At 40.2% G+C, this 24,549-nt stretch overlaps 1 protein-coding gene across 1 annotated transcript in view; it reads right to left on the reverse strand.

The window, feature by feature from the left end:
- Nucleotides 1-13,343: 13,343 nt before the first annotated feature.
- CLTC (clathrin heavy chain) overlaps nucleotides 13,344-24,549 on the reverse strand; it is a 208,400-nt gene continuing 197,194 nt past the window's right edge. Inside the window, exon 33 of the mRNA XM_030186302.1 lies at nucleotides 13,344-16,026. Coding sequence (XP_030042162.1) covers nucleotides 15,902-16,026 — 125 coding nt within the window. The 3' untranslated portion in view covers nucleotides 13,344-15,901. The remainder of the gene's footprint in view (nucleotides 16,027-24,549) is intronic.

Consider the following 24,549-nt stretch of genomic DNA (forward strand, 5'->3'; position numbering starts at 1 on the left):
CATCACTTCAGAAGTTTCCTGGGCGTAGCCATGAAATAGGCGCATATAAAACCTATGGGGCGGAAGTTTTTAAGGGCCTTGCAGTTTGCTTCTTGACATTACGAGCAGGAGGCCGCCTTAACCCTAGTCCCTGAGGAAAGTATTCTGAAACCCGCGGAGTTGGGCGTATTCAGGGGAAGACGAAAGGCCGGACACTTATTTATTTAAAGCTGTTGAGAAGATAGCATGAAAGAATAACACAGAAAAGTGTTCATTTATTTATTGATTTTTTTGATATCGATTGACACAGATTGCCATTAATGAAGATTAGGGCACGTTGTACCTCTATAATTGGTATATATAAGGCTGGTTAGGTACAAAGTGTTTGAAAAATTATACCAGCCTGTTAGCACTTATTCGGTGTTTTATCATATAAAAAAACGAGGAACCCGATGAAAGAAGTGCTACACCACTAAGCAACAGAGAATCTCTGCGTGCTTTATATAGTGGAATTATCTGAGGGTGCTCTAAACAAAATATATTATTTTTTTCAAATATGCTTTATGGCAATTTTGTGAAAATGTACCTAAAATAGGTTTCTTATATCCTGGTTTTTGCAGTGTGTTATATCCTATTCATTTACCAGTGATAAACGGATACTCATTATTGATTCGACACACTGATGGTGACATCATCCAAACAGCTACCAACCTGGATCATTGCTCTCCAATGCCCAGCTTCCTGGCTGATATGATTGACAGGTGAAGCTTCTGACAGAGAAGCAATGGTTTGTATTCATGATTTTGGGAGGGAAGCCTGACCTTTGATAGTATCTATGCAAGCTCCAACAAACTTGAAATTGCTTGTTGGATGAGGATGGTACTTCTTTAGGTTGAGAAACCTAGACATTGTTTCCAATGCGACATATTGCATGTTGGCTGGTTGGGAGGTGGGGATAGTGCTGGGCAGACTTATACAGTCTGTGCCAGAGCCGGTGGTGGGAGGCAGGGCTGGTGGTTGGGAGGCGGGGATAGTGCTGGGCAGATTTATACGGTCTGTGCCCTGAAAAAGACAGGTACAAATCAAGGTAAGGTATACACAAAAAAATGGCACGTGAGTTTATCTTGTTGGGCAGACTGGGTGGACCGTGCAGGTCTTTTTCTGCAGTCATCTACTATTTTACTTATGACTGGCTTGTGATCACTAAGTCCTAGCTTGTGGAGATGCACACTGGTAATAATGGTTTTGAAAGGTGAACATGAGATACTGATAAGCTGGATGAGTGAGAATGTGAGAGCTTATTCAAAGATGAAGTCCAAGGAAATGAACCATTGATTTTGACATAGAAGTGCAATAATGGTTCTTTATGTACAAATCGATTAAGAGTCTTGATGTCCAGGACATTATGTAAGTCCCTGGATTTTTTTTCAGGGGGGGGGGGGTAGGGAAACAAAATATACCAAGTAAAGACACTGGTTTTATTGATCCTGCCCTTTGTCCACCAGAATAAACTTCTGACCTCAAAAGAAAATATCACCAAAATGCAGCGCTGCAGGTGGTGGCAGCTGGAAAACAATTATGTAACCTAAATTTGATTTTTAATATCCATAGCTGCAGTAATTGTGCCGTTTACAGAAATGAGTTCACTTCCCACCTACTTTTGAGTAGTCAAAAGAGGAGCATCCTTCAAATTGGATGGTGTGGTAGATTGTTGTTCTCCAAGGACAAGCAGGTTGTTGTATTAGGAGTCACCTCCAAGAAAAAGGATCAAGGTGTGAAACCCTTTGTTCAATATGCAGCAGCAGCTACGCAAACAAATAGAATGTTAGGAATTATTAGGAAAGGAATGGAAAACAAAAATGAGAATGTTATAATGCTTTTGTATCGCGCTGTGGTGCGACCACACCCTAAATACTGTGTGTAGTATTGGTCACATCTCAAAAGAGATATAGCAGAATTAGAAAAGGTACAGAGAAGGATGACAAAAATGATAAAGGGGATGGGCGACTTCCTTATAAGGAAAGGTTAAAGTAGCTAGAACTCTTCAACTTGGAGAAGAGACGGCTGAGGGGAGATATGATAGAGGTCTATAAAATACTGAGTGGACTGCAACAGGTACACTTGAATCGCTTGCTTACTCTTTCCAAAAACACTAAGACTGGGTGGGCACACATGTATTTAAACTCTGGAACTCATTGCCAGAGGATGGTAAAAAGCAGCTTAGCAGGATTTAAAAAAGCTTTGGATAATTTCCTAAAAGAAAAGTCTATAAGCCATTATAAAGATGAACTTGGGAAAATCCACTGCTTATTTCTATGATGAGCAGAATAAAATCTGTTTTATTCTTTTGGGATTTTGTGACCTGGATTGGCTACTGTTGGAAACATTATACTGGGTTTGATGGACCTTCAGTCCTGAGTATGTCTCATTTGTTTTGAGTATCTTTTGTATTTGGACATGCTGAAAATGGCTATGGAACTGATGAGCAGTAATTCTGGAGCTAAGCATTGCTTCCTGAAATACATTCCTCCCTCCCCCCCCCTCCCCCCCCAAAAAAAAAAAAATTGTGATCTCCTCTTGGAGGTTCAGAAGATTGTGATTGTACAACTTCTAATCTGAGTGCTGACTCAATTAACAAGTTAGTCAAAATTTTGTTATGACCTGGACAAATCTGAAATGAATTAATTATAAATATAAAATACAGAACAGCTGGAGTAGACAAGGAATTCTGTCAGATATCTTGCAGATATTGAAAAACAGAATGAACCACTGCCAATTCTCTAGTTGTATCAATGGAGTGTAATACCAGAGTCATGCTAAGTCCCTAATCTCTAAAACATCTAGAGAGCTTAAGCTATTTTAAAGAGGAACTTTAAAATGCGGACATCTTTAGATGGCCCCAGTGTAGCAGGATGTGGTGGGGATATGTTCACAGATAAGTTTGGAGATCTTGACTCAACAGATTCCCAATTCTGTTGTACTGAAAGAGAATCATCTTCAGCATCAGAGGGGTAAAGCTGATACAAAGAATGTGGCTTATTCTCCATGACAGTTACCAGGGTGGAAAATTGATCAGGCCGAGAATGCAAGATTTTTCTGTTAATCCGCATTCTCATTATGTAAGTGGAGCAAGACTAGTTAGGTTGCATTCCAGATGCTAAGGGAGAATGAAGGAATTGAAGTAGAACATTGTTACCTGAACTCCGTTGCATCTGAGAAAGGAGATCAGAATAATAAGAGCTGATGGCTTGCTCCTTGTTCTGTTAAGAGGTGTGATGATTTAGCTTTTTCTTTGCTGGAACCACCTCTAAAGGAGCTCTATGCTTATGTGAGCCTGTCTTTTTAAGAGGTAAGCTGCCTAAGGAAATAGCTCTCTCTCATAACAATGGTTTCCTTAGCTCTGATGGTGAGGATTGCTCTATTTCCTCTAGAATAAAGGGCGAGGGCCAGGGTTGTTTCTGCTTTGAAAGAGAATCATCTTTAAGTGAGACATGGGTGGAATTTTGCCAAGAGCCTTAAGACAAGAGAAGGGGCACTTTTCCCAGTAAACTCAACGAGTAGATTTTCTCTATTTATTGTATTCTGCTCATATCTAAAAGATGCCTTCCCAGCAGGGTATGTGCTTGACTGGTGGCAGTTTTAGTAGAAGAGAGCAGCTTTGTTTTGCCCACAATTATTTGCTGCATTTGTATCCCACATTTCCCACCTCTTTACAGGCTCAATGTGGCTTACATTATGCAGTAATGGCGATCACCATTACCAGAATGAAAAATACAGAGTATTATGCATTTAAAGTACAGAAAATATAAGTTAGATATGAATATTCAATTTGTTAAAACATTCAATAATGTCAATGAGATTAAAGTAAACAAATAAGAAGAGTTCAATGTTAGCTTGTTCTTGTAAAGTTGTGAAGTCAGTTCATTTAAGAAGAGTTCAAAAGATAAGTCTCTTTGAACAGGTTAGTCTTTAATAATTTCCAGAAGGCTGCCAGATCGTGTGTTGTTTTTATGGCACATGGTAATGCATTCCATAGTTGCGTGCAGATGTAGGAAAAGTTAGATGTATATATTGATTTATATTTAAGTCCTTTACAGTTGGGGTAATGGAAGTTCAAGAATGTGCGTGATGACTTTTTTGTATTCCTTGCTGGTAGGTCTATGAGGTCTGACATATATATCAGGGCCTCGCCATGGATAATTTTATGAACCAGGTGCATGTTTTGAAAGCAATTCAATCTTTTAGTGGGAGCCAATGTAATTTTTCTCTGAGGGGTTTGGCTCTTTCGTATTTTCAAATATGAGTCTGGCTGACGTTTTGGGCTGTTTGGAGTTTCTTAATAATTTGTGTTTACATCTGGCATATATGGAATTGCAGTAATCCAAATGGCTTAACACCATTGATTGCACCAAATTACGGAATACCTCCCTTGGGAAGAAAGGTTTTACTCTTGAGTTTCCACATTGCGTGGAACATTTTACTATGTTAACACCCCCTGGAAAATCTTCTCAAGATGCATCCAAGTGCCTTTACGCACCAGTACCACTGTGGAGCCCTGTAGGTTACAATATTTCAGTGACTCCATTAAAGAAAAATTATAGGCTTACGAGACAACATGGTTTTACCAAAGGGAAATCGTGCCAAACGAATCTCATTGAGTTCTTTGATTGGGTGACAGGAGAATTGAATCAGGGACGAGCTATGGACATAATCTACTTAGATTTCAGCAAAGCTTTTGACATGGTTCCCCACAGGAGGCTCTTAAATAAACTGGATGGGCTGAAGATAGGACCTGAAGTGGTGAACTGGATTAGGAACTGGTTGACGGACAGATGCCAGAGGGTGGTGGTGAATGGAATTTGCTCGGAGGGAAAGATGAGTAGTGGAGTGCCTCAGGGATCGGTGCTGGGGCCGATTCTGTTCAATATATTTGTGAGTGACATTGCCGAAGGGTTAGAACGTAAAGTTTGCCTATTTGCGGATGATACTAAGATCTGTAACAGAGTGGACACCCGGGAGGGAGTGGAAAACATGAAAAAGGATCTGAGGAAGCTAGAAGAATGGTCTAAGGTTTGGCAATTGAAATTCAATGCGAAGAAATGCAAAGTGATGCACTTAGGGAACAGAAATCCACGGGAGACATATGTGTTAGGTGGGGAGAGTCTGATAGGTACGGGCGGAGAGAGGGATCTTGGGGTGATAGTATCTGAGGATTTGAAGGCGACGAAACAGTGTGACAAGGCGGTGGCCGTCGCTAGAAGGTTGTTAGGCTGTATAGAGAGAGGTGTGACCAGCAGAAGAAAGGGGGTGTTGATGCCCCTGTATAAGTCGTTGGTGAGGCCCCACCTGGAGTATTGTGTTCAGTTTGGAGGCCGTCTCTTAAGGATGTAAAAAGAATTGAAGCGGTGCAAAGAAAAGCTACGAGAATGGTATGGGATTTGTGTTACAAGACGTATGAGGAGAGACTTGCTGAACTAAACATGTATACTCAAAAGAAGCAAATCAAATTGCCCTACTCTTCATTTACCTTCCTCCGGGAGCTTGGTCCAAGGCCGAACCACTACTTGGATGCCAATGATGAGTAATAGTAAGGTCCAGGAATTCCGACCTGTTTAAGGATTCTGAATACCTACAACCTAAAACAGCCTGCAATCAGAGTACTAACCATATATTTGTTGAGCCCATAACAATGCTTAATCAAAACCACTATTCCTTCCCAGGACCACTGAGATAGATACATTAGATTATCTCCCCATGCACTATGCAACAGATACAATAGAAGCCATAGAAAGACCTGAATATTAGTATGATCCACCTGAAATTGCTATTACCCACATACCTATACTTCATGGGATTTTGTAGATGAACTCATGGATTTGTCCCATTCATAAAACCTCTCTCACTACAGGTTTGAGTAAGTCTCAAGAGAGATGACATCAGGATTAAGGCCCAAGGGGTTGGGTAATATAAAGGGAATTCCATATGCCCAAATAATATATCACCTGAGAATGAAGTTTCCTGTCTTGCACCATACCTTCTAGCAATTTGTAAGACCAAAACTCGCCCTCTCATTTGATAGCTTGCCACCTTCTGGAATGGATGATGACAAGCTTGACGAGCTTTGTGTCACCCCCCCCCCAGATGGGGTGACAAGTGGGGAATGTATAATTATGGTACAGCCAGAGACCCCCCCACTGGAATGGTGGCGGGCCCAGTCATAGAGCTCAGGCCATTACAGACCTTGGCTGAGTCAGAAATCTGATGGCTGACATAACTGGGAGCTTACTGGAAAAGTATGGCCTAGTTTGTAGCCCGGATTGAGGCCTAAATAAGCTAAATTAGGAAAAGTTAGGTCAATAGATATGGAAACAAAATGGAGGATTTCAGCACAAAATGGAAGCCGTATCTGTTACAAAGTGGAATTTTCTCTAATGTAAGTTAGAAAAACAAGTTGAGAAATGAGTGAGTCATGCCAGGTGTAGCTGGATGCAGGGTCTTGCTTAAGATTTGTGGTCAAGCTGAGCTAAAGACAAAACCATGTTAGCAAGATAGAAGCTACTCATTAGCATGAGCCAATCAGTGACAACCGTGACATTAGCATAGATCCAATCAGGTATATCTACTGTCATATTATCCATATCCTGAGGGCACCTATAAAAATCAGAGTATTTCCTGGTTTAAGTGAGAGAGAAAAGGGTTGCCACTCTCTCTCTCCAAGGGAAACCAATGTGTCCAGCAGAATTGACAAATTACCTAATTGCTTTCCCTTGTAAAACTAATTGGTAAAAGAAATTATAAAAGATTAGGAATTAACAACTGTTTGCAGCTGGATTATTATATTCCTATAATTAATTGATTGTACGTGCCTGTTGTCAATCACTGATTTGACTTGTATCTTGGCAAATAAACTCCTCATCCCAAATGATGTTCTGTGGGCTTCACTTAATGATCAAAGGCTGTAAGTATAAATGCTTTTGCTGTATCAGGCTATCTTTCACTGCATTGTATGACTTGTAATCTAAATCCAGTTTGTCATAAGGCTGGTATCTTTTCCTTAGACCTAACATCTCTCTTAGTGGCAATTCCTTTTAGAACTTCATAACTCCTTGATTACCCCAGTACTAGTGCTATTTAGAGATGGAGTCAGATTTAAGGTCACTCCAGCCTTCTTGGGGGGCTCGGGACCCCTCAATTCACAACAGTCCACAACTTCAAATCATTCCTGAAGGGCTGCGAACTAACTACATTCTCCGAGAGTGCAACTAATGAAAAAGGACATATGTTGGACTTCATGACGTCCTATCCTAATTGCTTGATTAGTTCATTCAAATGGAAGCCAGTACCATGGTCTGACCATTTCCAACTGGATTTCACCATTGATATCTATATGTCAAGCTTAACCAGACAAAAGTCATCCAAACTCATCTCCACCAGAGGTAAAAATCAACAAGGCCGCATCTTCTACACATGGTTTGATCAAATCCTGCTGGGACACCAAGGTGAAAGCCATACTAGACAAAATTGCACATTTACCAATAAAAAGGTCAAGACATCCAGAAATTTGCCATGGTTTACAGAGGAACTATCCATCCTAAAAAAGAAATGTCGACACCTTGAAAAGCAATGAAGAAGATATTATTGATAAATCCAAACGGAAAGCCTTCCGACGCTACAAAAAGAAGGTAGCTGACTCAAAATGCCAATACTATAGCAGCCTAATAGGTCAAGATGATCTTGACAACAAAAAAACTTTTCTCCTTAGTTAAAATACTAGCTTCCACTAATAAGGATGAACATTTACATAATACATGTCCCACCACCCAAGACCTCGCTGATCATTTTGCCAATAAGATCCTCCAAATTAGGTCCAAACTATCTAATTCTACTCAGAGGAAAATAAACCAACCCGTAGTTCAGCCTTAATTGCTGGAGATCCTACAGCCCAAGGACTCAAAACTGAGAATCTATTCAACCACTAACAGCTGAGGATGTAAGATTAATACTGTTGAAATGCTCCTGAGCCAACTGCTCTCTGGATCAATGCAAAACACCTACTCAAATCCATCCCTACAGAAGCTGTAAAGTGGTTACTCGATATCAATGAGCTGTTAAAAACTGGCTCTCTTCCTCCTGATATGGGTAAAATTGTTCTCACTCCACTACTGAAGGGATCTGGGCTAGACGTAACATCGACTGCAAACTACCGTCCAGTGGCAAGAATACTCCTTTTTACTAAAGCATTAGAAACCTAACAACTTTCTTTATCTGGAAAAATGTTCTGTTTTACACTGGTCCCAATTTGGCTTCAGATCGTTACATAGTATTGAAATATTGCTGCTAGTTCTAACTACATATGTCAAACACCATCTATGCAAAGGTAACCAAGTAATTCTTCTCCAATTTGATATATCGGTGGTGTTCGATGTGGTTGACCACACATTGCTACTCGAACACCTGGATCAGACAGGAATAATAGGGACTGTGCTCAAATGGTTCAGTGAATTTCTTTCAAATTTGAAGCTATTCTGTCAAGCAAAACCACCAACTTTCCAATTACTGGTCTACTAACTGCAGGGTTCCCGCAGGGATCTCCCCTCTCACTGATCCTGTTCAACCTCTTTGTGTCATGCCTTGCCTCGATACTCCTGGGACTTAATGAACTACTATTATCCTACGCAGATGACATCCTGCTTCTCTTACCACTAACAGCATCAAGCAAAGATCCAACTCAGTCTGTAGTGAATGGTATGATTGCTGTTAGCACCTGGGCCCTGACCAATAAACTGAAACTGAATGCACAAAAATCCAAGGTCCTGTGGTTCTGAAATCAGGGAGTTGAGGTCCCAATGGTCAAAGCTTTACAGTTGAATCTGAACCCAGATTGCTTGATCCTTCACTCACCTTCTCTTTCCATATTAATCAGCTATGGAACAAAACACTATTCAAAATGAGACAGCGGTGGGACCACGTGACAAGATGGCGGCACGTTAGTTTGTGGCTTGTGTGAGCTCCGGAGTTTAGCTTGCCGAAAACTCTTACCTTTTTTAAGAATGCCCCATACAAAGCGTAAGGGAACGGTTAGGGCACGAACCTCGACGCCCAGGCCTTCCATAGGGCAGCAAACAATGGAGAGATACGCCACAACGGCACCTACCCAGGTTTCCGGGGATAGTCCTGCAACCTCTCTGGAAGGAGACCATGAGGGTATGGGACTCAACGTCACTCTCTCTCCCCCGGAACTCGAGCCACCGCCCCAACCCGAAGGGCGCCTTCTCCAGACGGGGTTCTTGCGACCGGGATCGGGTGCACAAGGGCCCGCGGATCGAGGAATGGAGACGGCGAAACCCGATGGAGGGAAGAAGGGAGGAATCCCTACTCCTGAGCTGAGAGCTCTAGTTGCTAAACCTGGGGCGGTGACGCTGGAGAGTATTTGGGAAGCTCTCCAGCGTTTGGACATTTCAGTAGCCAATTCTACAAAGGCAATCTCGTCTCTTGTGAGTAAAGTAGATTCACTTTATAACACTATGGAAAATACAAAACAAGAATTTGCTTCTCAATTGGTGGAAGTTAAACAAGAAATGAAGATTCTACAGGAATTTAATTCAACAACTGTTAAAGATAAGACTTTTATTCATCGGAAAATAGAACAGATTGAAAATTTTCACCGCAGACTAACATTACATTTTTTGAACTTTCCAAAGTCCTTAGGGGTTAGCCCATTAGAAGCATTTAAGAAATATCTACAAGAAACTTTACATTATTCTCCTGAAATGTTTCCCCCGATAAGTAAGATCTACTATATTCAATCAAAAAAAGTGTCTGATATTCAATCAGGATTACAAACTATTGAATCTTTAAATCAAAATAAGGACAGTTTGAATTTGTCTGAGCTTCTAGAGACTTCTATGACCGAGGATTCTGAAAGATGTATATTAGTGACATTTGTATTTGAGCAGGACTTAGAATCGGTTAAACGTTTATACTTTAGAAATGCAAAAGCCCTTTTTTTGGGCAAAAAGGTATGGATGTTCCCAGATGTGACTAAACCTACTCAAGAGCGACGGAAAGCTTTCTTAGCTCTTAGAGCTGAAACATTAGCTCTGGGGGCATCATTTTATCTTAATTACCCCTGTAAGTGTGTGGTAAAGTACCTAGGGATAAAGTACATATTCTTTCAACCTGAACATCTTAGTGAATTTGTTAAAGTTAAGAAATTGGCTACTGGTTAATACCAGCTTCTTGTTGAGAATAATGTTTAGACGGATAGGTGTGTGTTAAGCTATATATCTGCTATAATGTTTTTTTTTTTTCTCTTCTTAAGACTTCTCCTGTTATTTTCCCTTCATGTGATCCCCCATTCTTGTGGTCTAAGGAGGAGGAGTGAAAAATTTTTCCTTATTATTTGCATGTTATGATTTCAAAATATGTATCTGTATTGCCTACTCAAGTTTATAAATGGCTTGTAAAAAATTCTAAAATGGAAAAAAAAAAAAAAAAAAAAAAAAAAAAAAAAAAGAGACAGCTACGTCTAGTCAGACCATTCTTCAACCAGAGCTTCTTCGCATTACTACTCCAAATGTTAGTCCTACTTCACTTGGATTATTGTAACATTCTGTTTCTTGATATTTTTTTTCTTACATTTGTACCCCGCGCTTTCCCACTCATAGCAGGTTCAATGCGGCTTACATATTATATACAGGTACTTATTTATACCTGGGGCAACGGAGGGTTAAGTGACTTGCCCAGAGTCACAAGGAGCTGCCTGTGCCTGCAGTGGGAATAGCAGAAAAAACTGCAAGTCATACAGAATTCAGCTGCAAGACTAATATACAGATTGAGTCAAAATAAGGAAACTACCTATTCCCATCAAAACAGAAAACAGCTACCTCAACTTCAGGAAGAGGCTAAACCTTTCTCTTCCCAAAGACTGCTTCATAATAATCCATCATGACTTCTACTTCCTAGTATCATCCATTATCCTTTCCTTTAATGTTTTTATTCTCATGCATTACACCATTGGTCTCTGTTTTTCATACCTCACATTAGCACTATCTGCTTTTGTCTCACCTAGAATCTAGAATGTAACTGCACTAAATCCTGGAAAGGCGATATTAATGGTATACAAGAACTGAATTGAATTAAGAGCTCAAGGACCAAGCATAACCCAAGAGTTGAAAAAGGTAAGTACACAAGTATTGCCATACTGGGGACAGACTGAAGGTCCATTAAGCCCAGCATCCTGTTTCCAACAGTGGCCAATCCAGGTTAGAGGAACCTGGCAATATCCCAAAACAGTATACTTTATGCTGCTTATCCTAGAAACAAGCAGTGAATTTTCCCCATCCATTTTAATAGTGGTCTATGGACTTTTCTTTTAGGGAAGCTGTCCAAACTTTTTTTTAAACCCTGCTAACTGCTTTTACTACATTCTCTGGCAATGAATTCCAGAGTTTAATTACACATTGAATGAAGAAATATTTTCTCCAATTTGTTTTAAGTTTACTATTTTGTAGCTTCATTCCGTTCCCCTTAGTCCTAGTATTTTTGGAAAGAGTCCTTTATTGTTGAGTTGGCAGGATAACCCTGACTCATAAAAAACATGGAAGAAATGTCACTCCAGATAAGCAGATATCACCACCTTAGCATGAAGAAGAGACTGTCAAACACTAAAGAATGAGAGATCAAGGAAAGGTAAACTGGCCTTATATAATGACAGAGGTAAGTGGAGGAAATCATAAGAGGCCCTGGCCAGGTATTAGAAGGCTGGAAGGAACTCTGGAGATGCTGGGGAAGCCAAGTGCTGCAGTCCAGACCCCTACAACTTATGAGGGGCAGCAGCGGCCTTAAATAATTCACAAATCCAGAAGATGGCACACCACTATGTGTACATGCATGGAGCAGCGGGTGCAGTCCTACTAGGAAAGAATCAGGATAATAGTGTGACTTGGTGCAGGGGGGTCTAAGGAGACAAAGGTCTTGGCTAAAGGAGCTTTTATGCACTGAGGACCCTGAAAAGGTAAAGGCTCGAAGGAGGGGGGAGTAAAGTGGAATAGTGATACTGTGAACTTGCAGCTGTGGCTGCTGCAAGGTAGAAACAGGAAAGCTGAAAAATTCTACATGGACAAGAGCTGGCAGTTGGGAGGGAATGACTGAAGAAAAAGGATGTTTAGATGTGTGCAGTTAGGGAAGACAGTTTGACACAATATACCTGTAGAATTTTCAAAATTAGATGAACTGAAAAGTGTTGAAAGGGAAAATGTGAATAGGATTTCCTGAATGATTTAGTGTGTTTGATTCTGTAATGTTAAGTGAGCCAACATGGATTTAAAGAATCTGGATGTTTGCTTGTTCTGAGGGAAAGAAACTCATTACCTTCACGTGAGATGTCTAAAAATATATATACTTTTGGCAAGAAACTGCTTTAGACAGCAGACATTCTTTTAATGGTCAGACAAAGCTCTTAATTAACATGTTCTGGAAACATTACTGACTGAAAAGTCAGAAAAGCTAGGATAAGAGGAAGCAATTCCTGTATAAAAAAAATTCTCTCTTTCTATATCTCAGTGAGGATTGGCAATGAACTGAAATGTACCTCAGCTCCACTGAATTAAAAAAAATAATAACAACAGGAGCTTGAACCATGAAAGGTACCCCCAATCCAACTGAAGCCCAGATATTATACTAGTTCAGAAGAAAAGCCAGCAAGGCACCCCCAACTCAACTAAAGCACAGAATAAGTGTGGCTCAGGAGAATAAACCCTGGTCGATTATGGCTCAACCGAAAACTAAACACTAGGTCAGGAACTGCATGGCTATTCTGTCATCCTTCTGCTGGAGACAGAGAAATAAGGGGTGATCATAAGGAACTACTTCCTGTGTCTCCATCCACTGGGCCACAATTTCTAGACTGATCTGTTGTGGACGATAAGGAAGCAGCCTTAATTTCCTCACTCTTTTCAAGGCCTGACAGCTTATTAACTAAGGAACAAGGGGAAGCTGTGCAAGTACAAGAACTACCACAAAAGACCACAAAAAAACTTCTGGGGTTTTATAGGTTATAGGACAGCAAATGTCTGAGCCTGAAGTTGTCAGGTTGATGTTATTAGAAAGTGTGGCTGCATATCCCACTGTCCACAGAGAATGCCGTAAAAGGTAAGCAACTCCACTTTAATGGGCTGTTAATTGTTATCCTTCAACTAGATTGTTTCAACATTTACCAGTAGTAACAGAATAAAAGTTTTGGTGAATATTGAGGTCCTTTATGTTCACCTTACACCATTGTCATGGGCCTAAATCAATCATCAGACTGGCTGTTTTTTTTTTTTTTGTTTTTTTTAAACAGGAGGCGCACACACTTACCTTACTGAGTTGGTAATGAATTTTATTTTGGGGTGAACAAAAATAAAGTAGAGAAACAGTACAAAAAATACATTCTGAATTATACTTTAAATTGGTCCAGTTCCAAACACTTGCCTAAGATCTATACTTGAAGATGCATATTCCTCTTGAAAGAAACGATACACTAATAATAAATGGTTGTGTGATCTGTTAAATGCGTCTGCAGGTTAAATGTCAAACTATCGTCCTCTTTCCCCTATGTCACTCTTTACACTAGTCAAAGATGTCACAAACTTATTTAGCATGCAATTTATATACCATTCATTTTCATAAATCCATAACATGACCCAAAGAATTCAGGTACAAGCTATCCATCCTTTTAGTGAAGCTGTAAGGTAGTTGAGAGAATAATGGAAAGTGTGACAACAGAATAAGCATTTTATAGATCAATATCCTTTCTATGGCTAACTTATAGAATATAAAAACTGTGCAAATTCAGTTTGAATTTCCAAGATCATTAATTCATCACATTTAAATGATTAAGCTTATATATATATAAAAAAAAACAAACAACTTTGGTCTGAGAACTAAGTTTACATAATTACTGGCAAATCACTTAAAACATCTCTCCTTTATAGGTATTCATTTGTTCATAAATGGCAATGTATTTCTGATTTATGCAAATGAAGAGCACAAAGCTTATATACATTGTCAACTTACATATAATAGGGAGGGTCCATCACTGAAGGTTTGTGGGGTTTTTTTTTTTAATCAGCACCAAAAATGGAACTGAGGAACTAGAAAGTTTTGACCCACTGCCCACATTTATTACTTAAAATCATTAAAATATACAGATTTTGTTTAATGGTTGAGATTTTGCAAATAGAACCTGAAAAGGTTATCAGTAAGTTTCTCAAATTACTTTCTGAAGAAAACTTTACATTGTTGAAATTCTGAATGAGAATGCCAACTAGACATTAAGAGTATGCTAGGATTCCAGCTAGAGGCTGTTTTCATGAGCCCATACCATTATAGATTTTAGCATATTCTAACTTAAATGCTATGTGTAATTTTACCATTTAAAAAATTTTCACCAGACATTAAAATTTAAAAAACAACATACCCAAAGCATAGCTTTTATTATATGCAAGGCAAGCATTAAACCATAAATATGCAAACTACAACCTGCAGCACAATGAGTGTCCCAGTCTGCAAATACCAACATTTTTGCTGGTCTGCAGCAGAAGACGAAACCTCATTTCTGCATGCTGGATCTGCATTTAATTTTCTGCTTCCTAGGGTACCTTGCTTGCCCTCAACAGTGGCCAATCTTTTTAGGCAGGGCCACAAAGTTAGCCCATCTCTGCAATAATTTAATCACACTGCTGGCAGCAGAAAGATGACAGACAAGTTCATGGCAATATTTTGTATTTTTATAAATACAAAATCAAACTTGATATTGCGTAGAACATGGCTAGCTTCTGTCATCAAAGACCACAAATCACATATCTGAACAGCTGACAGAACATTTGTTTTAAGTACTATGCAACTGTTGCAAGACAATGAAAATACTACAATGATTTCTTTTAAAAGCTGAAATGCCCTGAAACAAAAGTATAATAGTTTATCCTACTCATCCTATAGTCCGTCAATTGTCACAAGAAAAGTACATCATTAAACTTCAACTACTGTATTATGTATGTCCACAGTCTGGTAATTTTATTTTAAATTTGAGTAATTTCAAATTGCACAAACAAAACTGAACAGCAATTTTATGTTCAAATTTTTTTTTTCTGTACACTCAAAACAGTGACCTAAAAACACCACAATATCCAACATACACAAACCTTGGGACAGGGTTAGTAAATACATAGATTGGAATCATGGTGCTTTCTTTGTTCCTGGATGGAATGGTCCCACAAAAAAGCACAGGGTACAGCACAACATAAGGTCATCTGTTACATGTGGATTGAAAAAAAACATACTAGCATTCTGTTTGTGTAACTGCAGAACCTGCATCAGTTTGGAATCCACCTTCAATCAGGCAAGCTGTACGCATTTAAAATATATAATTTTCCTTTATGTTTAAGAGCCACACGATGCAAACAGTGTAAATATATGCAGATTAGTGTTCTGTTTGTGTTGGCAGTTTTTTTGCACGTGGAAATAGAAACATTCTTGTTTTTGTTTTCCTGAATATACAATGAGACTTAAATGCATTGAGATAGACTGCACGTAAGCTGCTCACATACTGAATTTTAAGAGTGTTAATATTAGAGTTTAACACTATAGAGTGCAAATCAGATTCTTCACAACAGACGGTTTTAAATGTTAAGAATCAGTCCTGACAGGAGGGAAAAAAAATCCCACAAACAAAAACTATTCCCCTTTAGAAATAAACAATTTAACATGGAATGTGGAAAAAAGTGTGATCCAAATGTGCAGTAGAAAAAAAAAAGTCCTTCATGAAACAAAGGGTACAAGAACACAAAGCAGAAATGGTGGTTCCATTTCCATTATAAAGCAGGGAGGGACAGGAGTTTTAGTAAGAATCTGCCAGTGTGGTGTCTCTGGTCTTTCCACCTTACATGCTGTATCCAAATCCAGGCTGTGGCTGCCCATAAGGAGGGGCAGCATAACCATAGCCAAAAGGTGCCTGTGGGGGAACTGGCACACTGGGTCCTGCTGTCAACATCAGCTGTGGTTGGCCTAAAAGGAAAGAATTGAGAATAGTTATTTCACATTAAAATACGCATGTTATGATGAAAAAAAAAAAAACTCTTGTTGGCAAGTCTGTTGGTGCTTATGGTCCTAAGAGGGCACTAAATAAAATTAACTATGCTTCTATTTTACCGATACTTAAAATTAAAAAAATACCACACACATCCACTTTAAATGAAAATGAAATAAATTAAGTTAAAACAAAATACTAAACTTCCTATATAATAATTTGTACCTCCAACGTTCCATGGCTGGCTGGCTGGCTCGGTTCGTAACATCTCCTGATGTCAGCCAGCCTCCAGTGTTCTGTTCACTCTCACTATTCCGCCCTCACATCAAAACGTAATGACGTCAGAGGAGGGCAGAACAGTGAGAGGGAAGAGAACGCTGGAGGCTGGCTGACATCAGGAGATGTTAAGAACGGAACGTTACAGAAGCAAGCCAGCCAGAGAACTTTCAGGTACAAATCGCTGGACATGGAGGGGAGGAGAGAATCGCGGAACATCAAGGCGAGGGGAGCAGCACCGCGAACATCATCTTTCACTTTCAGTAATACTAGTGATGCTGTCAGGCTGTGTTTATGCATTTTGAGACCTAAATGAATATCACTTCCCTCTCATCTGACTGCTGTACAATTCTCTCTTCACTTGGAATTTCCATGACACAGTTTTAGAAAACTTTCAGCTATAGCCTTTTTTCTATATGATCTTTATCACAGGCCTGCTGTGATACATATCTCCAATCAGAGCTGCTGTAGTACATAATGCAAGCACACTGTCAGTTTTTCATATGCAGCTCCCAAAGTAGAGGGACTAGAGTGATCACCTTTGCTCACAGGGATAGCACAATACACAACCCCCCCCCCCCCATCCTCTCATATTCAAATACAGCCTTTCTAATACCATGCCTCTCTCCCCAGAAACTGCCTCTCACACAAACAGAACATACCAATGGATGGGATGGGAGGTGAGAATCGCGGGACACGGATGGGAGGGCAGGGGAGAGAGAAAAAAACGCTTACATGAGAGCCTTGCTAGGGCCCGTTTCATTGTTGACGAAATGGGCTTGGTTCCACTAGTTTTTTCCATAATTAGACCTTTTAAGTGAGTGGAGTAGCCGCCTAGCTGTTACGAGCAGTGGGCTAAAGAACCAAGCACCTGAGGTTCAAATCCCATGCTCCTTATGACCTTTGGCAAGTCATTTAATACTTCACTGCCTCAGGAACATAAGCCCACTGGAAGTAGGGAAATACATTCAGATTCAATAGTTAATTTGCCTTGAACCACCAATGAAAAGTTTTAAGCTAAACATTGTTGTGTACATAGAAAATCAGGTTTATTTCAGAAGTAGATAATATAAACCAGCTAATATGTATCCCTGCAGAGAGGAAATTTCATATTACAAAGCTCAAAGAAAGATCATTAGCATGTAAATGTTCTCTGTGCAATGGATGTTCTGCAAAGTTTCACTGAACCTTTATGAATTCCACCCCTTAAACAAGTTTACCATCACATTTAAGTCAAAGCCATGAGTTAAGCATACCATAACAGCAGGAATCCCCAAACTACAGCCCACCAAAAACACCTTCTTCTATCTATAGCCAAAATAGACAGCTGAGAAAGATTTATCTTTTGGGCTCATGCATGGAAGTGGCAGCCATTGTTGAACAACATCATAACCACCACCATACTGGGTCAGATGAATGGTCCATCTAGTCCAGTATGCAGCTTTCAACAGTGGCCAATTCAGGTCACAAGTACCTGACAGAATCCCAAACAGCAAGATTCACGCTGCTGATCCCAGCGACAAACAGTGTCTTTCCCCATGTCTACCTCAATAGACTATGGACTTTTTCTCCAGGAACTAGTCCAAACCTTTTTTATATCCATACGCTAACTGCTGTTACCACATCCTCTGGTGACGAGTTCTAGGGGTTAACTATTTGTGGCAGGAAAAAAAAAAAAAGGATACTGGGCTTGATGTTCTTATTTTCTCTTATTTGTTTAAAAACTATTACCATGTAACATCATTTAGTGTCCCCTAGTCCTCTGTACCTTTTGAAAGAGTAAAATCAATTTACATTTACCCTTCTACACCATTCAGTATCTTGCAGACCTCTATCATATCCCTCCCCCTCCCATCAGATGTCTTTTCCAAGCTGAAGAGGCCTAACCTCTTAAAGCTTTTCCTCATGAGAGAAGTTCCATCCCCTTAATCATTTTGGTCACTCTTCTTTGGACCTTTTCTAAGTTTGCTATATCTTTAAGATACGGTTATCAGAAATGCACACAACACTCAAGGTGTGGTCGCACCATGGAGCAACAGATGCATTATGATCTCTTTCCTAATAATTCCTAGTATGATTTGCTTTTTTTTTGGCTGCCATCACCCACTGAGCAGACTTCAGCGTATTGTCCACGATGATAGCTAGATCTTTCTTGGATGCCTACTCCTAGATGGAACCTAGCATCAAATAACTATGATTTGGATTATTCTTCCCAATGTGCATCACTTTGTACTTCTCTACATTAAATCTCATCTACCATTTGGATGCCCAGTCTTCCAACTTCCTAAGGTCTTCCTGCAATGTTTTACAATCTGAATGCGTTTTAACAACTTTAAATAGTTGTGTGTCATCTGCAGTGCTAATGGTGTCCCAATCCTTGCCAACAGAAGACAAGGCAGTACAAAGTTTGACAGATTAATAAATGGGGGGCGGAGGATGAGACAAAAGTACATAAGTAATGCCATACTGGGAAAAGACCAAAGGCCCATCAAGCCCAGCATCCTGTCCCCGAAATCCAGGTCAAGGGCACCTGGCAGTCCCAAACGTACAAACATTCTATACATGTTATTCCCGAAATTCTGGATTTTGCCAAGTCCATTTAGTAGCGGTCTATGGACTTGTCCTTTAGGAAACCATCCAAACCCTTTTAAAACTCTGCCAAGCTAACCGCCTTCACCACGTTCTCCGGCAACGAATTCCAGAGTTTAATTAAGCGTTGGGTGAAGAAAAAGTTTCTCCTATTTGTTTTAAATGTACTACACTGTAGTTTCATCGCATGCCCCCTAGTCCTAGTATTTTTGGAAAGCGTGAACAGACGCTTCACATCCACCTGTTCCACTCCACTCAATATTTTATATACCTCTATCATGTCTCCCCTCAGCCGTCTCTTCTCCAAGCTGAAAAGCCCTAGCCTCCTTAGTCTTTCTTCAAAGGGAAGTCGTCCCATCCCCGCTATCATTTTCGTCGCCCTTCGCTGCACCTTTTCCAATTCCACTATATCTTTCTTGAGATACAGTGACCAGAATTGGACACAATACTCAAGGTGCGGTCGCACCATGGAACGATACAACGGCATTATAACATCCTCACACCTGTTTTCTATACCTTTCCTAATAATACCCAACATTCTATTCGCTTTCCTAGCCACAGCAGCACACTGAGCAGAAGATTTCAGTGTATTATCAACGACGACACCCAGGTGACAGTGAAGAAAAAGCAAGTGGAAGGGGGGGGGGGGGAGGGAGTGTGCCACACACACCACCCTTCTAGTCACTTATCTCCCACAGTGGGTTCGGTTTCTGGGGGTGTTTCAGGGTTGCCAACTTCCTCGACATCTAGAATTACTACTAAACAAGTGGAGCTGCTTTATCTGTTAACAGGGGTTCTCTTGTAGACAGCAGATTTGTGCAGCCACGTTCCATGGTGATGCTGCTTCCTCAGACAATAGGAGTCTGCAAGCACACTCTTTGGTGATTTCAGAGCTAAGGCTACTTTGCTGTTTGATGATGTAGGTGGGCCTGTAAATGAAACAGGTGAACAATGTACATTGAAAGTCAGAAAATCTAATAAGTGAAGAGACTGCACAACACTGATTGGTCCAAGTAGGAATATCTAATGCATGAAAGAAAATGTAGCAGCTTTACAGATGTCTCTAGGGAGGTTGTTCTGAGGTTTGTGACAGAAGCTGCTTTGTCTCAGAGCTGATAGGTGTCTATCCAATCCAGTAGTTGAAGATCTGCTTGAGTGTAGCAGAAAGATGCATTTGGAAACTGTCTACCCAGATTGTTAGGGCTGTAGGTCTGCAAAGTCTTTTTTGCAGTCTTTGGTGCTTGGAACTAGCATAAAAGCAATCGCTTGCAATCAAGTATTATGGAGAAAGGCTTCTACTTGTGAAAAGTGATGTCCCAACTAGATGGACTGGCATCTATCAAAGTGCTAGTATGAATATGTAAAAACTTAACATCTTAACATCTTAGACAGCTGGCAACTGAATTTAATGATGAACTACAAAAGCTGCTTTAAGATTTAAATGAAGCACTGTTAAACGATAGTGTTTCCATATTAATTTGCCTTTGTGGCAACAAATCTTGTCTGCTGATAATCTACAACATCCTTCTATCACATGCCTAGTTGCTCAAGCATCTTACTGTTACAGCCTCAAATTCATCCATTGTTGCCAGCATCAAAGAGCATGTCCAACACTTAATTGACCCTTACTTTCCTGTTCATCCACTACATAGTGTTGGTTATGTTCTACACCCACATCTGATAGACAATCCAATTATCTTCCCAGATGTAAAAAAAAAACACAGGCAATCAATTCTTTAAGAAGGCTGTACCAAAACCAGATCAAAATGGAAGGCTCGAGTCCATCAACATCAACTCAGAGTTCTCCACAATCCCTCCAAAAGAATGAAAACAGATGTTAAGCAGTTGTATGTGCGACTTATGGAAAAATGCCTACTTTGAAGGCTATCGTTAATGAATTAGACAGTTACTCATGTTCAAGTGATACAGACGATGTTTTGATTTTTTGGAAAAACCAGCAAAAGTACTGGCCAAACTTGCAAGAGTGATCCTGTGCATTCCTGCTAACAGCACATTTTTTAAGAAGCCATTTTCTATTGTGAGAAGGACTGGAAGACAGGAGACCTAGATTGAATCCTGAGATTCTTTATGACATTCATCCACAGATGTAAAAAATCATAAAAGTACTTCAGAGGGCATATTTCTACCCCACTAGGGCATACAGAGTGGGCTGAATTTCTACCCTGGACATTTTAACAGGGTAGATTAGGGTTCCTTGGGGTAGTAGAAGTCAGCTATTGTTGGCATTGGAAGGGTAGAGTGTGGCGGGGGTATTATAGTTGCTCGTTATTCTGGTTTTCTATTTGTGCTTTATAAACAGTTGTACAGAATATTGTTCCTTTTTATACTTTAATTAAAAAAAAATCGTAAGTGTTCAAGGCTTGTGCGGATGAGGACAGAGCCCATGGGGACAAAGAAACTTTGTCCCCATGCCATTCTCTTATAAGCCTGTTCTGGATCCAGGGTGCAAGGGCTCACTGCGCTTGCAAATTGCTCTGTGCTCCGGTACACTGATAAGCAGAATTTGCGCCTGTACATTCTAAATTCCCTCCATGCAGAGATGAAAATGGGCTCCCCAACCATGCATGGAAACATCTGTAGTAAGGATGTGCGAAACTGCCATTTAGAATAGGCATCCTTGATTAGAATTTTCCAGGTTTAGCCACCACTGCAGGACTATGTGAAAGAGCCCAGAAGAAACTTTTCTGCTTTATGTTGGCTATCAAGGTGCTACTACAGAAACAGCAGCTGCCACATGCCCTATAAAGCTGAGATCATGAGCAGGTGCTGACTGTGGAAGACTCATGTATATAGCCAGATGTATGAGTGTGGAGGCTCTGGTAAAAAAAAAGGCACTTTCTGCTCTGCTGTCAATACATTCCCTTACGAAGTGCAGTATCTGCAAGGGAACTAGATTTCATTTAGAATCCCAGTGTCTGCCAAGGTCTACTGTACCCTTTTTGCAGTGACAGGGCATATACTAACCAGTTGTAGGTAAGGGAGGCAGCAACTACTACAAGGTGAATATTCTGGGTGTCAAGGAAAAATCAAATGGGAGAACTCTATACTGGAAATGCTAATGTAGGAAGTTCAAACATAGGACTTTCCCGTTCCTTAGATAAAATTGGAATGTGGGTATAGGCATCCTTCAAATCTAAGGAGGGGAGCCAATCCTTCAACAAAGGAAGTACTATGGCTACAGAATTCATCTTGAAATGTTCCTTTTTATATAAAAATAATCCCCCATCATAATGGGGATTACTGATCTGATTGGAGCCCTTTTCTAGGGTCATTGGGGGGAGAGAATTGATTGGTAATAGAAAGTGAGAAGTCCAGCCCTAAGGGGAGTGTTTATGGGAAACTGCTGAGGGAGATGTTTCTAGTTGTTGAATGACAGTAGTGTTGAAGTTTAGAGTTAATATTGTTAGGGAAAGCATGAGGGCTTTGGTTGCCTCTACCCTCACCGTGACCCTTATGAAGAGGGGGGGGGGGGGGGGGATGACCTGGATGGGTTCAAGAAACTAAGGCTGACTAAAGTGGTTTGGGCCAGTAACAGCATTAACTGTTAAGTGGAGGAGTGCTCCAGGTGGGAAGCACAGGAACCTAGCCTGGGAGCAAGAACAGCCTCTGTTTGGAGCCAAAAGGTGGTAGCCCGGAGAAGTACTCCTTTGGAAGAGTATGGGTGGGACAGGAAGGTCTGGTACACAAAAGAAGATCGCTTGTTGCCCCAGTGCTGTGGGCATAGCTTTAGGTTGTTTCAACCAGAAAAGGATGAGTAATGGGACAGGAGATGCTGTAAATATGCACATACTGTATTTACAACTTAGGATTTACACCAGAGTTTGACTCTGCATTTATTGTTACAAGCTATTTGGATTACAAATTAACTTGTTTATTCTGGAAAGATTTGAACTGCCTGTTACAGCCTTTTCAGTCAAGTTCACGATTTCATATAAAACCTGGACTAGGGTCTTTTCTTTGCATGAGTGGAATGTTCTTACTCCTGAACTACCCTAGAAAGAGAGTGTACAGACAAAAAGGCTCCAGCTTTAACATCCTACGGCCTTCTAGATTTTTATCTGGCCCATGCCCAGCTCAGTAAATCAGAAGTGACTAAGCAGAAAAAAAAAAAAAAAAAAGAAGAGAAACTCCTTCTCTCATGTATTGGTTTTATGGCCCTGGTCTCAGGTGCTGACCCGTGATGAGCTAGCTGGTGCCCAGACTGTGTATGTATTGAGACCAGAGTTACATACAGATTGAGGTTGAATACGTTGAAGACAAGTCACAAGCCTTCCGATTTATTTGGAATGATGAATCTTGTATAGAACCCTTGTCCCTTGTGGTGAAACGGTATCTCATTTATAGCTCTGGCATGGAAAAATGCGGAGATCTTTTCCTCCAGTATTGTGATGCACGGAAGGGGATGTTTGGCTTATTTTCTTACATTGTGGTGGTATTTTGGGTGACTTTCAACCTGTAATACTGGGAGATTATACTGCAAACACAACTATCATGCTGTTTTGAAATATTGGAGCCTTCCCCCTCCTCTGTTTGGCAAACTAGGGTTTGTCTTGACCATGACAGTGACAGGTTTATGGTTTAAATTTGATATATTGCTATTCATAAAATACAGCACCAGTGAGCTTACAATTTAAAATTAGGTGGGAATGAACTCAAATAACAGACAGGATAGAGAAATAAGGACAGTACCACTCATACCAAAGAAAACCAAGTTAAAGGCAAGCATTTACCTACATTCAAGTCAGAACAAAACACAGTCTGCAGGTTTCCAGGGCAAGCACCACTCAACAAATATTTCCAAACACAGATCTAAATAAATGGGCATTAAGGGCCGCCTTGAATATAGAAAACAAGAGCTCAAGGAGTGTAGATGGAAGCGAGTTCCATAGAGCTGGGGCTATATGGTAGAAGGCAGACTGCCTTGTACAATCCAATCTTGTGGATGATACTGAAGGGATGTGTAGTTGACAAGAAGTTTAGAGGGAAGCATACTGAACTATTACAGTAGATAAGGAGGAACTCCTGTGGAAAGAGTTCTATGGGTAAGTGTCAGAACCTTGTGTTGAATATAATAGGGTACTGGGAGCCATGGTTCTGAATAAAGAGAGGAGTGACATGGTGTATTTTCTGGTGGCAAGTGAATATTCTCAAAGCAGTATTTTGTACCTGTGATAGAACACTGTTTTAAGCCTTTAAAATGTATTGGGTATTTCTTGACGTGTATTTTTCTAGTTTGGCCAGCAGGTGGTGCATATTTATGTTTAAAACTATTACAGAGGAATGACCCATGCTTCTTTTAGCTACCACACAGATAATAGTAACCAGCTACCAAATGATGATGTTCTGGCTCTGATTGGCCTGGAGTTTGAAATTACCCAGGAGTACTGGCTTTTGCTCCAGTTTTAGCCTGGAAGAAAAAGCACAGGATCTCTTTGTTGAGGCTCACTGAACAATTATATGTCCTGATCCTCCCAGGTACTTTTTAGAAAGTAAACCAGTTTTTAGATACTTATAATTGATCCAATTTCAGTTACCTGTTATTGTTTGCTGATTGCACATTTTCTGTTCACTGTTCAAGTTGTAACAATAACAATTTTCAGTTTGTTGACTCTGCC

Source organism: Microcaecilia unicolor, chromosome 13 (assembly GCF_901765095.1).
Source record: "Microcaecilia unicolor chromosome 13, aMicUni1.1, whole genome shotgun sequence".
In the NCBI taxonomy this organism is placed as follows: Eukaryota; Metazoa; Chordata; class Amphibia; order Gymnophiona; family Siphonopidae; genus Microcaecilia; species Microcaecilia unicolor.